This window comes from Pygocentrus nattereri, chromosome 7 (assembly GCF_015220715.1).
Source record: "Pygocentrus nattereri isolate fPygNat1 chromosome 7, fPygNat1.pri, whole genome shotgun sequence".
Lineage (NCBI taxonomy): Eukaryota > Metazoa > Chordata > Actinopteri > Characiformes > Serrasalmidae > Pygocentrus > Pygocentrus nattereri.
In genome coordinates this window covers 30,129,157-30,145,882 of record NC_051217.1, presented here as the reverse complement: position 1 = coordinate 30,145,882, position 16,726 = coordinate 30,129,157, and the positions used below count along the sequence as shown (strand labels likewise).

Below are 16,726 nucleotides of genomic sequence, written 5' to 3'. Positions count from 1 at the left end.
AGGTGGTGCTATAATAGATATAAACACTGAAAAAAAGAGATTTTAAAAGCTTTAAAGCTTTTAGAGTTGTATGTACACTGTGGACAAATGCAGTGATTGACAGCTTATTGACACAGTTATTACTGACTCTACATTTAGATTGTGTTGTCACGCAGATACATCAGGCCTGTCTCGTCTTGAAAACCTTGTTGCTCATTGACTCTTCTGCAAAAGGCATGTTGCAAGCCTGGAAAAACCTGTTCACATCCAGAGTGTTATCCTAGGTCAAGTAAAGATCAAGGGAAGAAGATACTTTGTGTCTTGTTTAACATCCTGATTACACTGTAGCTTCAGTGCATTAAGTACAGTTAGAGTCTCTGAAGCAGAAATATAATTATTCAATATAAACAAGTCAAATGAAACCCAGCAAGGTTAGTGTGTTTTGCGTGCCATTTCCAAACATGTAGGCCTTCAATTGTCAGCTAAAATGAAATTGTCCAGAAAAAAGACAAAGCTGAAACAGCGAACAGTACTCCCTTAAATCTTATTGGTGGACGTGTTCATGGAAACTGCATTGTGGGACAGCGTGATGAAGTCATTAAGGAGCTTACAGACATTGGGGCAGATTAGATTTTGCTCTTCTAATCCAGCAGATTAACATTGCACAACGCTACTGACCGACAGGGCTTCGCTATGCAGTATAGTTTCCACACGCTGATCATTTCTGATTTTCTTTACCAATTTGACATATGTGGGCTTTAACGGACAGTGAAATGACGGCATCCTGAGTCCATTTTACAGATGAGAAGCTATCCTTCAGACCTTCAGCCTGGAAACGTCTGTGTGCCAGCAGAACGGTAATGCATTCCCAGTCTAATTCAATTAGAGTGTATGTGGACGTTGGGCTTTAGGAAATACTACAGGCTGTCACTCATGGATACAGGTGCTGCTTGGCCTTAGTTGAGCCACCAGACAGCAGCTACGCTTCTGTCTCAGCTCCCAGAGCTGCTCAGGCAAGGAGTAGCTGGGAAGGAAGCTGTCTGGTTTGGGAAAACTCCATAGATGGTATCGCTTGCTCCCTGTGCAGAGATGGAAACAGAACCAGGAGAGGCAGAAAACAAAGCTTTGGATCCAGGAGAACCTGCAGTGATACGGACCAGTCCAGTCCCTGAGGGCAGCCAGGGTTTGGAAGCAGAAATATTTAGCCACAAGCACCAACAAGAAACCAGTTCAGATCTGGAGAAGCTGCAGGAGAACTCAGGGTCAGACGAGGAGAAAGACACAGTGAGAGAGAAGGAAGCCAAAGAGGGAATGGAGAAAGAAGACGAAATAGAAAAAGAAGTAGTGGTGGACGAAGAGGAGGGGCAAGATACAGACAGTCACCATGTAGCAGGTGGCATGGGCGATGAGTATAATGAACCCTATAATGATGGTACCACTTCACAATATATCTCCACATCCGAGAACCTTGAGTCAAACCACGAGGGACGGCAAAAGCTGACAAAGACACCCAGTTTCGGGAAAACAGTACGGTTTTCGGAGACAGAGGATGTGGAGGAAAGAGACAGCTCAGAGGAAAGCCTTTTCCCAGACTATGACCTTGAGGAGTGGACTGTTACTTGCTTTGAGGAGTTGTTCATGGCTGAGGACTGGATGGACATCACTGGTAAGTTTGTGTTCTGTGATGACAATTACAAGTAGGGCTGGAATATATGGCAAAAATATCGTACTGCAATTGCGATGCACCTTACATTAAAACAAAAACATTAAAACTTTTGCAAACTCTTGAAATGCCTTGTCTAAAGATTGGCCTGCATTATTCTGACCAAAGTTATTTGCATTTGCTGGATTACGTGTATGCCGTGCTTCAACAAACCAGTTGCAGAACAGTTATCTGGAACATCTGGGATTGTTTACAAAGCGCAGAAACAGGATGCACACAGCAAAGAACTACACTTGTGATTTGTTAGAATGCTCATTTGCATATTGCATGCTTCTTTGTATCAGTAGCAATTAATAAACAACATATTCTGCACTTCTGATTATGACCAAAACGATTCGATTTTATTCCCAATATTGCTTCATTTAGGGTCGCTTTCAGCCAGGTAGGAGTTACACAGAGTTCTGAAATACACAGCATTCTGAATGGAGAGTCTACATTTAAAAAGTGTAGTCCAAAACTGCTGTCCTTGTTTTCCCTGGCCGGCGAACTGACCCCTAGGCCAAAGGCCGATAATTATTTTATCACATCTCAGTGCAGCAAGTCAGCATGAAAAGGCCTCATCTAGAACATAAGCCAGCCTTTTATTCAGGTTTTAATGTTATTTTGTTGTTAGTAGTTAGTAGTAGTAGTAGTTGCAGCAGAGAACAGCAGAAAAAACCTGTAATTCCACAGTATTCCCCTGCCCAAGTTAGCAACTGCTTGCTGAAACACTCAAAGTCAGGGTCGTCCAACCTTATCCCCAAGGGGCCGGAGTGGCTGCGGGTTTTCTTTTCAACAAAGCAGGAGCTCACTTGATCAATCATTTGAAGACTGAGACAAACTGATTAAACAAGTGCAATCAAGCATGCACCTGCTTGTTTGAAATGAAAACCCGCAGCTATGCCGGCTCTTTGCGGATAAGATTGGACACCCTTGCCCAAACGCCTGTTAAGCAACAAGTAGATTAACCCAGCCTCAATCTCCTCTCATCTCCCACACGGCCCTTGCTGCCTGCAGATGACCGTCTGCTCAGAAAGAAAATTCTGGAACCAGGACCTGAGCAAGCCCCGTGTCCCGTCTGGGGTCAAGAAGTCATGCTGAAAATGCAGGGTGTGCTGGAGGATAGGACCATGGTGGAAAAAGACTCCAAGCTGGTCTTTGTCATCGGGGAGGGAGATGTCAACCAGGTGAGAGGTACACTGAACAAACACACCAACACACACACACACCCGCAGGTTCCTCTAGAGCACCTGCTAGCACGCAGGCTGTCACCTTGCACCTGCTGCAGGCCGAGTTCTCAGCTGGGAATAGCCCGTGTTTTCACATGACAGCTACTGTGTATGTTTACTCTGCACTGGAAAGACGTTTCACTACTTGCATATCTCAGATCCATCTTTTTCTGTTTTCCTTTGGAGGAGAGAAAAAAAATGCACATCGGGGTTTTTGCTGAAATTGTTTGAAATTGTTGCCTGTGCTTGTTTGAATAGAACCATGCAAGCTTGAATGAGTAAATTGTGCCCTGGAAGAAAGCCACATTGCAAGCCGGGAACAATTTCAAGCGAGCAGAGTGAATACAAGCAAAGACTAAGCAATCGCAACTTCAGAACATTTCACTTTCTAATATTTCATCGGACCTGTTCTCAAGTCTCATCACTTAAAACAAAAACATTCAGCATTACGAAGCCAAAAAGCCTGAAACAAGTACTGAGGACAGAGTACATGTAATCCAAAACTTTAAATGCAAATACTGTTAAATATTGTTTTTGGGGGGTGCAGACTGAGCAAATATCCCCAGCTGGTTTCGCTATTGTGTTATCTTAAAAACAGTACTGTATTCATGTTTTTTTGTTTTTTTTTGTAGCTTGGTTTTTCTCTGGGTTTACAAAGTTACTCATTTCTTTAGAGCTAGCTTTGAATGTAGATTAATACAAGACACACATCTGATTGTAATATTTATATATGTGATTAGTGAAAGATAAGAGTACTTTTTCCAACAAAGACTTCTATAGACTTGGTTACTCAACACCACACCTTTGAGTACCCAAAATTAAATATGTATTTGCAGTCTGCTAAAAGTCTATATTCAGTTTGCATTTGATGATAACAGATCTAACAGTGTAGAAACTAACAATGTTAGGCAACAAAAGTACATTTACTTGGGTATGAATTGCATATGCTCAACCAGATTATACATGAGAAACCTTGTACTTAAAGAGTATGTCCATAACACTTTTACCACTTTTTATTCTTCCAAGGTGTATCAGAATTACAAAAACCTCTGCATCTGTCAACTGTGCTTGTGTGCAGGCTTTAGAGGAGTGTGCCATCTCAATGAAGAAGGGAGAGATCGCATTACTGTTGGCAGACTCACAGTACACCTATGGACTTTTGGGAAGGTAGGAGGGGAAAACAAGGAACCATGTTATACCATGCACAGCAGCACAGTCTTGCTCCAGTGGGTTTCATCTAACTCAAATCCAAGACCAGTTAACATGTCGTCGCTGTCAGAACAGAACCTTGTATAGGTTTTCAATTTTAACTAAATATGAAAATACTAGCTGCTTTTGACATCGTGTAAATATTTCATGATGAATGGGCCAAAAGAAATTATCCAAAATCACGTAATAAAATCTTGTCACATTAACCCACATTAGAAGTTAAAAACATTTTCCTCTTCTCCTGTTAAGTTCCCATCTTTGAGATACAAGGCTTTGCTCTGACAGCACCAATATGCTTTGAGCATATTGAGCATCTGTAAGATCTGCAGTGTTTTGCTGGAACAAAATGTGCCATCCTGCTACATATTCAAGATCTCTCTGATGACACTGGTTTGAGTAATGTGACATCTATCTTCACACAGCGGGACAAAGTCCTTTTGTACCTGTTGCTGTCAGGGCGAACGGCCTATCCCCACTAACTTGCTAAATGAACCATGAATAGGAGCAGATGGCCTCCCACCCAGCACCATTCAGGCACTGGCCAGAGGTTTCTGCCCCTCCCTCCCAAACCTGAGGGACCAGTGCTCCAATTTCAGCCAACGGCTGTTTTACCACTCTCAATTAAAAGAACATCGAAAAATTCAATACATGTCAACAGAGGGTTTTTTTTTGTATTTGAGTGGAACACTATTGAGATAAATGTACAAACTAGGTAGACTGATAGCATGCACTATAGATGCTCGTATGTAAAATAAATGATGAACAAATTTGCTTCTTATCAACCAGCATGCACACAAATACACAGCAGACGGTACACAAGCTTCAGCTGCATTGTGTTAGGGCTTGTCCAGTGGATACTTTCAGTGTGAGTGATTTGGAGCCTGATGACTCTTCAACAAGCAGATTTGTCTGTCTATGGTGACAGGATTGACTACACCCTTAAAACAAAGGTTTCCAAATGATACATGGCTTTGGACATACAGTTGCATGCAAAAAAGTTGAACACACCCGGTCAAAATTCATTTTCAGTTTTTTTTTTTTTTTTTTTTTTTTTTTTAAGTAAAAACAAGTTAAATCCTCTGCAGCGAACTTATATAAATATGGCATTTTCTGCTAATTTAATGCACAATGTCTAATTATTTGCTGACCCCATTTTTTTCCCCAATATGTTAATTTCAGCAAACAATTTAATTGTGCATTAAAATGTGTAGAAGTTTGTTCTCTGTAGAGGATGTGTTTACTAATTTTCCTTTAGAACAAAGACATACAGGTAATTTGACCAGGACAGTCAAACCTTTGCATACGAATGTATTGTTTATTTATTTGGTATAGTCCACCTATTATCTGGAGTTTTTTAAACAGCAATAAAACTATAACAGTTGATCTAGTTTGAGAAAGCAGAACTGCAAATGTGTCACATATTTTACCACCTGAAGCTGCAGCTTGAAGGTCCCTTAGGCCTTCCAAGCCTCGTTGGAGCCTTCCTCTTACTCAACAGTTGTGTTTTTATTATAATCTCATCTAGATTAGGTACAATAAATGTGCTATTAATATTCCTCATCATTTTTAAATAAGAGAGACTGATGTAGTATGTAAACATTGTTAAAGCTCTCTTTTTTTTAAGCTTCAAAAACAGCCTATTTTGAATCCAGAGTTTTTGGAATACCACAAAAACCAACACATTTTTATACATCCTTTCTGGGCTAGCTAAGTGACTCTATCATGGTCTGGGGAATTCCCACGTCAGCTGTGGGAACTCTGTGTCCGTTTTATCTATTTTTGATTATGTATTTTGCTCCATTAGCAAAGTGTCTGATTGTAACGCATCCTTAAGCACAGAAAAAGCGCTTAATGAAAATTGATGATATCAAAATTTTCGACCTACAACAATTTAGCTCCGCCCATTCACGATGATATTATAATGTGTATTTCAGCCTAAACTGCTTTTTGAATGACACACAATACAGGGAAAACAATCACAGCATTTACATATCTTACATTTTTCTTACGGGCACAGTAACACAATCAGTTTGTTTAATTCTTAGGGATAAAGAGAGGATGGAAATTGGACCTCAGGTAGAAAGGCAGAAATGATGCAGGATATGGGCATTTTAGGAGTTTAACCATGTTCACATGTTTCAAGACTACTGATGTGGGTTGCATTAACTAAATTAATAGATTTAATAACGGCGGTAAATTAGTTCATACTGCACCGGCTTTAAATGGAGCTGTTACCACAGTAACTGTCTTCTAACCCAATTAACACTCAATTAAAAACAGTTCGTAAAGAACTATCTGTCAGAAGGTTCTTTAGGGGACTTCAAGGGATCCTTAGCAGCTCTCTGATATTTCATATTTTTGCTCTGCTCCTATGTGGGTCATCTATGAGTCCCCGAGGACAGGTTTGAGAACCATTGTTGTATGATAAGTGTGTCCAGTCCTGGTCCTGGAGATCTACCACCCTGCACATTTTAGATCCAACACACCTAACTCAAATTCTAAGATGCCCTAAGAAAACTTTATTACCTGGATCAGGTGTGTTAGATTAGGGTTGCAGTTAAACGCTGGAGGATGGTAGACCTTTTAGGACCAGGACTGGGCATCCCTGTTCTATGGCATAGCTTAAAAGTGGCCCATTTTGGCACCGTGATTTAAAAAAAAAATTGTATGACCAGTCCATTTCTCTGCTGTAAAGCTTCTCTGCCAAGAGACCAGCATAATTCTATTGGCATTACCTTTCAAAAGAATGAAAAACTCTTCCTGTTTTCTAGTTTTGCTTTTGTTCTAACTATAGTGACATATAGTGCATTTGGTAACAAGAAACCTGATCTTCCATCAGTGCTGCTGTTGAACAATTTATGAATACAAGCCCAGACCAAGCTGTTCCCACATCGAGAGCATACAGTGTGTGGTCTCGTGCCGCAGCAGGCCTTGTTTTTGTGTCGTGTGTGTGTGTGTGTGTGTGTGTGTGTGTGTGTGTGTGTGGTTGGGAATCAGAGAGGGCTCCAGAGTGATTGTTAGGCTTGGTTGAAGCAGAACAGAGCCAGGCACTGATGGGACATGTTCCTGTGCGGCTCTCTCTCTGGCCCTGTTATGAGCGGCCTCCTGAGGGAGCGGGCCAGTCGGGTAGAGGCAGCCAGATCCCAAGCTAATGGTTGTTTTTGATGCCTCTGATTAGGGCTCTATGCAGGGAAGTCAAATTTAGCCCAGCCCCTAAGGTAGACCTCACAGGCTTCTCACCAGCAGTTTAAAGGGTGACAGTAAAGCCACTGTGACAACATCTCCTCCCATGGCACACAAGTGGGTACAATAAAAGAAAACATACACACTCCTCCACTCGAAAAGCTCCCACACACTTTGTAGCTGTGCCTCCATCCCAAGCCAGTTTCAGCTTGTTTTTGCCCGGGCACACACACACAAAAAAAAAAAACCCACATATAAGATCCTCAACATGCAACAAATGCAGGAGATTCAGTGACACCCCCTATCTGAGGGAGGAAGGGAAAAAAAAAAGCAACACGGGATACTGCAGAACATTCCACGGCTAGGCTTGATTAGGCCCGTTTGCGATGGAAAGTGGCACTCAAAGATAAATGTAATCACCAGTAACTTGTTTTCCTTGCTTGGCTGTGACACTTTTGTCAGAACGGCAGTGGAGAAGCGGAAAGGTTTTTAGGGGAGCAGGGAGAGAAGACAGAGGGAGAGAGATATAGAGAAAGAGTGAGAGAGAGAAAATCTCATTTAGTCACACTCCAGGAGCGGTGGCACGCATTGATTGAGCCCCGTCGGTAGCCTGTTACAGACAGGCCTGTCTCCTCTGAGGGCACTTCACAGCTTTTAGTGTTCACCGGCTGCAGACAAGCTGTACCAACCGACTGGGAGAAAAAAGGAGGCTCATAGAATGGGCAGCAGTTCTCTCCCTCTCTCTTTCCTACCCACCCCCGCCAAGACAGCCTCTTAAAAGGTGCTCCAGAGCAGTTATATTAACCTACAGAAGGCAGAGGAAACTCTTTTGCCACTAACAATTCAGCTGTCTGAATGTGACAGGCAATGTGGCGGGAAAGGACACGCGGTAAACTGACGTTAAAAGAGTGCTAACCATGAGCCGCAAGCCATGGCGAAAATCAGCTAAAGATCAGTGCAACAACCTCGAAGTCACCGGAGCAAGGGAAAAATTAAAAATAAAATCTCATCCAATGGCATCCAAGCATTTCTGAGAAGGCATCAGCAGCACCCCGGGCAGCCGTCTAGGTGGCAAATATAAATCCGTGATCAGTGGAGTCCGCAGAGCTCTGCTCTGTCCCAAAACCAACAAAGGGAACACTGGGGAGCAGGGCATGAGACGGAGGTCCATATTGCGTCAACATTTAATCCTCAGGCCCAAGAGCAGCAATGACCTGTATTACACATGTCTATAACAGCATCAATATTAAGTAGATTGTCGCTATATTCTGGAAGAAGCATGTGTTGCCATCTCTGAGAACCCCTGCTAATAATTCTATTTTGATTTGCAAATGAGTTGAAAGGAATAGTTAAATACTTTTCCTTCCACGCCCAAATGTAATCAATTAGCCAAGATATATGTTAGATGTTACCTGCTAAACAGTTTTGCACTGCTACCCAGTTTTGCACTGCTACACAGTCCCTGAATCTATGTTAACAGAAAAGCGTCAACGTTAATTTGAAAAAACGGTCTAATGTAATCAGTTATCACGGACGCATGTTCATTTAGTAAAATTTGTTCCTGCCTTATTTGTGTAGGAACAATGAATGGGGGATACATTTCCAGCATAGCCCTGATACAAAATAACATACATTAACAAATACACTGTGAAATTGGGAATAAAGAAGACAACACGGCACTCAGATTTTGTATTTATGGATGGGCTTTTAGACTTACATTGAGGCTGGCAAACATCATGATGCGATGGAAATCCCATGACGCTTTTAAAAAGGTACCTAAAGTGAATGACTCACTAATTTCCTGGGAAACACGATAGTAGCCACTCAGCCACCCACTACACACACACACACACACACACACACAGACACACACACTCACTCACTCTCTGGTCACATCTGTGTATGTGTCAAATTCTTGAGTCAACCTCACATATATAAACAGCTAAACATGGATGGCTAACAAATTTTGGCTTCAACTAACTACAAAAGAAATCTTTTTCTCTCAGACCAATGAGTGTGTGTTATGGCTAGAATACGAGGCTGTCATTACCAGCATGGGCAGAGAGCACATCCTCCCTGTTTTTCTTGGCAGAGGATGCAGTCAGCTCAATGAACCCTGCCGGGGAGGCGAATGTATATTTACTCGGACACAGACACATGTCATATAATGTCCTGAGCAAACCCCAGATGGCCTGAGAGGACTGAACTAGAGTGAACTTGCTCGATATCAATACACGCCGCTTAGGACAGAGCTGCCCCCTGGGGGAACAGACCAAAAACAAAAACAAGGGGAACTGAAGTGAATGATCTAATACTTTGGCAGTGCAGCCTTTTGCAAACAGCGAGCAGTTTGTGGGGGCTTGTGGTAGCGTTCGGTGTGGGCAACGTATCACTAAAGTCCAGGCCTCTGCCCTAACAGTGACCCCTGGTCGTTACACCAGTCAGGTGCTGAAAGCGTAACACACAAGAAAGCTTTGTGGAAGGCCGAGCAGAGGACCGAAACAAAGGTCAAAGTTCACAAGGGTATTACTGAAATTCTGTCTCCTGTTGGCCAACATTGTTTTTCTTGTGAAAGCCGTTTCATCACAGCAGTCAGAAGCAGCTCAGGATGCATAGTTTAGGGAGAGATTTGGCCTGTTAGGATTCCAACGAATCAGTATTTCATCACTACATTTTGCTGTATACAAATTATACAAACTTAAACAATTCCTATTTTCTACCCTGAAAACACAAACATTTGTCATATTAAAGCTACTGTATATGGAGTTAAATGTGTACTTCTAAGGTAAGCCATACCTCTTATGATAAACATGATAAGGAACAGAATGCATGTAGTTTGCTAATTCACCTGGGACTTTTTACTGCTCTGCTGCTCATTTGAATGTTGGGAAAAGTGGCAATGGCATGGAAATCTCCTCCTTTTCAGAGGGAGGAACACAAGTAACCAAAGCTAATACAGCCAGAATAACAATTTTATGACAATGACTATATTTAATAGGCTGGCAACTAGACTGTAAATAATAAAACTATGTTAATGGCCCTGAAGATTTGTGACTTGGTCATTAACTAAAATGAGATTTTAAATAACAAATTCTTAACAATATTTTAAATGGACTTAAAAGCTAGAAAAACTTAACTTCTTTGCGTGGGCATGGAAGACCAGACAGTTATTGACAGAGTCGTTGCAATGTTAACAACCCCATGGCAGCAGGCTTTTTTTCACTAAAGCTTTTATTGGTTGGATTATAAATCTGTGTGACTATGATAACTGTAGTGATATATTGTAGCAAATTACGCAAGTAGAAATTTGGTCAGTCATCCAAACATAGTGAGAATGTGCTAAAGTAAAGCAATATGGCTATGGTTGCTATGATCATTCAAGCAACAAATCATTCAAGTAACATGAGAAAAGCCAAGTTTCACTTAAGTACAGCATTTTTCACTAACGTCATGCGTTAGTCATTTTACCTCAGTTTACGGTCAGGCACAACTATACAGATGCTGACGAAACACCTGCCTTAATTCCGACTGGTTTGAGAGATCACTTCAGCGTCTCCCGAACAAGATTGAACCGACACAAAAGGGGAAAAGTCTCTCAATTAAAAGGACCACTACTGTTCTTAATTTGGTAGTCAACAGTACATTCATGCAGGAGCCTATAGCTAAAAGCATAAACAGAATTGACCCTTTAATGCAGTCAGTTATCAATCTGAAGAGCTGATGATTAAGTGCTATCCCCCATAGCTGATGACAAGTATAAAAAATACTACCAACATCACTAACCCTGTAGAGAGAAAAAAAACATGCAAATCATATGTAAAAGTTTGGGCACCCCAGTCAAATAACATGTTTTCTAGATAAAAACAAGTTAACACATCCTCTGCAGAGAATATACATCTGCACATTTTAATGCACTATTATTGTTTACTTGCTGGATTTAACATACTTGGAGGAAACAAAAATAAAACATGGCCAGTGCAAAAGGTATGGAACTCTGCACCAACACATGCAGAATTGTGTTCTCTGTAGGGGATGTGTTAACTTATTTTAGAAAATCAACAAGACATGCAATCTAGCCAGGGCTGTTCAGATGTTTACATGCAACCGTGGGTTTGTCAGAAAAACACTGGGAATTTCCAAATGGCCCCCTGTCATTTGCCTTTGGTAATTTATGCTAACGACGTCTGTGTATAGCACAAGTTACCAAAGTACCACAACCAAATAGCTCAGTTACTCCTTCAGTGTAGAATGTGCTACCTGTCCATATATATTAGACATGGCAACCACTAGTCAGTATATTTTTATGAGCCATCATGGCATTCACGCAGGTGAAGGCTGCTTCATTTGCAGCAATAGAAACATTTCTAAGGAACTGTGATAAGTAATGCAAACAGATTGGGACTTTGAGCAAACAGCAGTATGTGTGTGCGTGAGAGAGAGAAAGAGAGAGAGAGAGAGAGAGAGAGAGAGAGAGAGAGAGAGAGAGAGAGACAGAGAGAGCGCAAAAGACAGAGCGATACAGAGACAGAGAGAGAGAGAGAGGGGAGACAAAATAGTCTCATCTGAATGTCAAAGTGTGTGATGAGGAATTTGTGGGTGTTGGTGCCATTGATGACAATCTCGCATCTACAGTGACAAAGGACACATCCATGCACAGCAAACACACAGAGAAAAGCTAGCATGCTCTGTGACATTTACGTCTGCGCGCACACACACACACACGCACACAGGCACCTGCTGTTATGCAGCCAAGTGATGTGTCTGTTCACAGCAGACTTTTAAATCAACACACACGAACACACCAATCCTGGTGACTCCTCTTCTTTGCCAAGTCTTGAGAAAGCGCAGATTGACACCAGAGACAGAACTGCCAGTGGCCTCTTGTTCATTTGTCTTAAGAAAAATGGATCTGCACTCCCAAAGGAATACCAAAAATGCTGGTGTAATCATACAGCTTACTTTCCACTACTGCATGCTTATGGATTGTAGTTTTTAAATTATATTGAAGGCACTATTACTTTGATTTTTGACTTTTACTCTGACTTTCCATTATGAAATTTTGACAGATGGCAATGTGACCATTCCGTGGTCAGGTTCAGTGAGAATCTCTATGGGTAATGTTTTAATGTGATATATTTTATTTGCACATTATTACTTTTTCAGTGACCTATCTATGATAGTGTTACCATTAAGCGAAAGAAGCCAGTTGTAATGAGTGCCTGTGTGTGTGAAAGTAATATTGGCTCAGTGCAGCTGATTTATGAGCATGTGCGACACAGTAAGCTGCAGAGTGGTGACGCACAGATGCGTCATTCTGTGCGCATGTTGCGTCTGTTGCGAGTGTAGTGAGACACAGATGTGTGTCTGAGTGTGTAAATGTATCTGTGGATGCAACAGATCTTAGAGGCATGTGTGACTCAGAGCAGATGACCAACGCCGGCCAACGTTCAACAGCGTTTAGACTTAGTGTCTAGTCATTAAGGGCTGCGCAGCTACATGTTTTAGCCCACACCTCTTGCACACGGACATCTGTGTAATGCCAAAGGCCTAATATATTGGGAAAAAACATTGCGGATGTGTCCGGGCACGAGAGGTTTGCCAAGCGTGGGCCACTCTGAGTCCTGATTGACTCCCTCATTGCAGATAAAGACAGAGAATTTCAGCAGAAATGTTGTTGCGCTGCTCCTGAATGCTTGAGGCTTCTGTTTAGAGTGAAGTCATGTGATTTTGGGAGGATGAGAAACCTGCAGACTGACTCATTTTTGGGGATTCCAGCTGAAAGTGAGACAGAAATGGTCTGAGTTATCATGCAGCAGGTACACTCACACACACACACACACACACACACACACACACACTACAAATACACACACACACACATAATAGAAATTTTCTACACAACACACATATTGCTGTTGGAACAAATCCTCGTATCTCTAAAATGGTACAGGAGAATGAAACAACATACTTTACAAAGAAAAGGCCAACAGACATTTTCAAATTATGTCAAAAGCCAAAAAAATGCAGTTTTGTTCTGACAGCAGCCTAAACCTAATCCTAACCTTAACCTCAACAATAAAAAAAAAACAAACATTTTGCTCTCTCTCACTCACACGTGCATGCGTGGAATGAAGAGCAGACAGATAACATTCACTACTGATAAAGACACATCAGGTGTCTAGTGGAGTACAGTACTGTGCAAAAGTCTTAGCCCATATTTATAACAATTTATTTGCACAGTAAAATAATTTGATTGAAAAACACTATATATTGTTGAAATAAATACAAATTAATCTAAAAACAGTAAATAGTTCAGTAAAGTTGTTACTATGTTGTGAGCTGGTGAGCTTGAGGAACACAGGTTCAGTTCCTCTTCTCCTTGATATAGCCACTACATGGATTTGTGAAATTCCATCACAAGCATACCTGATTTAATTTCTTCAAGTATTGGTTAGCGGAGACATGTACTGAATGGTATCTCCGTAGTAGGTTTCCTTGAATAGCGGTTTGAAAAAGCTTCAGCTATCATACTGCCAGACATAAAATAATTATCTGTTGAATCTTTATTTGCATTAATTCAAAATAGAAAGAAACTATTAAGAAATGCTTACTGACAGATAAAAAAAAAAACTTTAAACATCATTTTCAGAGGTGGTCTAAGACTTTTGCACAGTAGTGCTCAAACTCTCACCATCTTAAACCTATAACTCAAGACCTGTTTAACTTTGGCACAGGCATAACAGAGAATGTTCCCCATTAGGTTTGTTTCCATTGGCGTAAGACTAAATATTTTTGGTTTGACCTGCACATGTGTGGCTCTCCCATTCTACAATCACCTCCGATGTTTACTGCCTTTTTCTGCTCGTAACTGCCAAGCTTCTCGCTTATCTCCTGCATCGACACAAATGGCACTCAACCATGACAGTTGTCCCATCTCCACTTCTGCTTTTTATTTTCAGAAACTCTCCAGAATTCTGTGACAACCAGGAAAGATGATTCTCTAGTACTGTTGTGTCATTTTTCCATGTCAAAGAGCTGGTCTAAGGTCAGTAAGGCATAGAGGAGTGGTAGTGAGGAGCCAGCTTTAACGACTGATGTGTTCACACAGCGCAGGAGAAAACTCTGTTCTTTATTGTTACATTCAGACACATTCAAACTTTTTGGCAGCAAACAAAGTGGGTTTGCCATAAAAAGATGGATGGTCTTGCAGAACACCTTCATCCCCACTATTAAGTATTGTGGAGGATCTGTGATGTTTTGGGGCTGTTTTCGTCTTTAAAAGGCTAAAGAAACTTGTTAGGATACATGACATTATGGACTCCATGAAGTGCAAGCATATTTTAAATTAAATTTTTCTGCTTCTGCCAAAAAGATTGGGTCGCAGTTGGATCTTCCAGCAGGACAATGATCAAAAACACATGTCAAAAGCTACACAAAAATGCTTCAGTGACCACAGAACAAAGTCACTGACGAGGCTTTCTGACATAAAACCCACTGTCCAAAAGACAGGACAGAGGACCCTGGAGGATCTGGAGATATTCTATATTGAGGAGTGATCTCACAATCCTTGCTGTGTGTGTGTGTGTGTGTGTGTGTGTGTGTGTGTGTGTGTGTGTGTGTATGTATATATATATATATATATATATATATATATATATATATATATATATATATATATATATATATATATTATTTATTTATTTATTTATTTATTTTTTGACAGGGGTTTAGTTTTTTCTTAGACTACACTTCTCTCATATTTTTAGTGGTGCTTGAACTCACATGGGTCTGTGTTTGGGGTACAAAAAAAAAGTGTTTTTTTTCAGCTGGTTGTGTGATAATCGGATTCCTCTTCATATAAAAGTAGGTGGATCTTTGTAAGTTTGAGCAACAAAACACCTTTCTGGTAGGCAAGCTGCAACTTCACCATTTCACCAGCGTCACCATTTCCACAGCTACAGGTGGATGCAGGTGGATGAAGACTAAGTAAAATAGCCAGAATGACTGCAAAAAAGATAAAAAGATGCCATGTTAGCTGCAGTCTCCAGAAAATGTTACAAGGAGAACATTGGCTTCATTAGTGGAGTGGATCCGTAAAGCCTGCATGCCTTTCAAGTTCTTACAAAAAACAAAAAATGGTTCACAAGTCTGCCAAAGCTCTTCAATAACAAACACACACAAACACATGAAACCAAAGAGCAACTCAGGCCTTCTTATTCGCCAGCTTTGTAATCAAATTTTCTGTTCGACCTTAAATAGTGCAGCAGCTTATACGCAGAACAAAAATTTGGGAAAAGAGGCTTGTGAATAAGAAACCAACATCAGCCACGTTACATGCATGCACAGCTAAGATATATTTTGCAAATGTCACAGAAAAATGATAAGCCTGAAAGAGCACATTAAAACAGCATCTCAGCTCTAGCAGCGAGTGAGGATATCTGCAGCATGTAAACAAGAACGAACCCTAATAACATGGCATAACGATCCCATAACGCAATGGGCCAGACATCCATTCCCAAGCCCTATTGCTTAGGTGAACCATTATTAGCTTGGCGCTAGCAATGCTAACGAAAATGAATATTTCTGCTAGAGACGTTAATTGCATGGAGGCTTAATTGCATTAAACATGTGACTGACACTTGAAAATACATGAAATGACTGGAATATTCCATCCTAAAACCGAGAGTATGGCTAAGCACGGCGCAGTGGATGGGCTGCCCAGTTGATGTTACTTGCATAGTCTCTGCATTTGTGTCACACATAACTGACTTGTCAACGTAACAATGTTCTCCAGGAACCTAAATTTACTACATATGGAAGTAGTGAGTGAATCAAGACACAAGCTATGAATTGCAGGCCCCAAGCCTGCGAGACTACCAGACCTCAGATATTCGTAAAAGGGCATTTTAATGGCAATGGTGATCAGGAGTGTCTCTGGCTGCATTACTGCTCTACTATGCAAATTCCTGGTTATGCTTTTAAGAACCAAAAGTAAGAAGTGAATATCATGTGTTTCCAAGCAATCCCAACCTCCTCCATTTCATTTTAATACATTTACATGGAGCCATTTACTTGCTTCCATTTCATATGCCGACTATGAAACTAGCTTGTAGTGCTATTTCACGTGCACTGGAACAGTTCCAGCAACTGCCTTTAACAACTGGTTTTATTTTAAAACTGAAGCACTTTACTGATAGAGATATCATCCATGGTTAGTTAGTTTATTTATAACATACTGTGTCCCCATAAAAGATGATTAAAGACAGCTCTATTTAAACCATTAATCTAATCCATCTAGCCCCAGTAAATGCTGCTTTCAGATGTCAGCAACCCACTGAGGAGTCCAAGAGAGTTGTTCTCAAGCATAATGTTTTGATAATCCTTATATGTATTGATATTATGTAATATTTCTACAATGGTTGTA

General features: G+C 40.9%; 1 protein-coding gene across 1 annotated transcript in view; it reads left to right on the top strand.

Moving 5' to 3' along the window:
* The first annotated feature begins 632 nt into the window (after positions 1-632).
* Positions 633-16,726, top strand: part of fkbp16 (FKBP prolyl isomerase 16) — a 60,452-nt gene continuing 44,358 nt past the window's right edge. Inside the window, exons 1-3 of the mRNA XM_017704244.1 lie at positions 633-1,645; positions 2,699-2,868; positions 3,989-4,077. Of these exons, the coding sequence (XP_017559733.1) occupies positions 1,042-1,645; positions 2,699-2,868; positions 3,989-4,077 (863 nt within the window). The 5' untranslated portion in view covers positions 633-1,041. The remainder of the gene's footprint in view (positions 1,646-2,698; positions 2,869-3,988; positions 4,078-16,726) is intronic.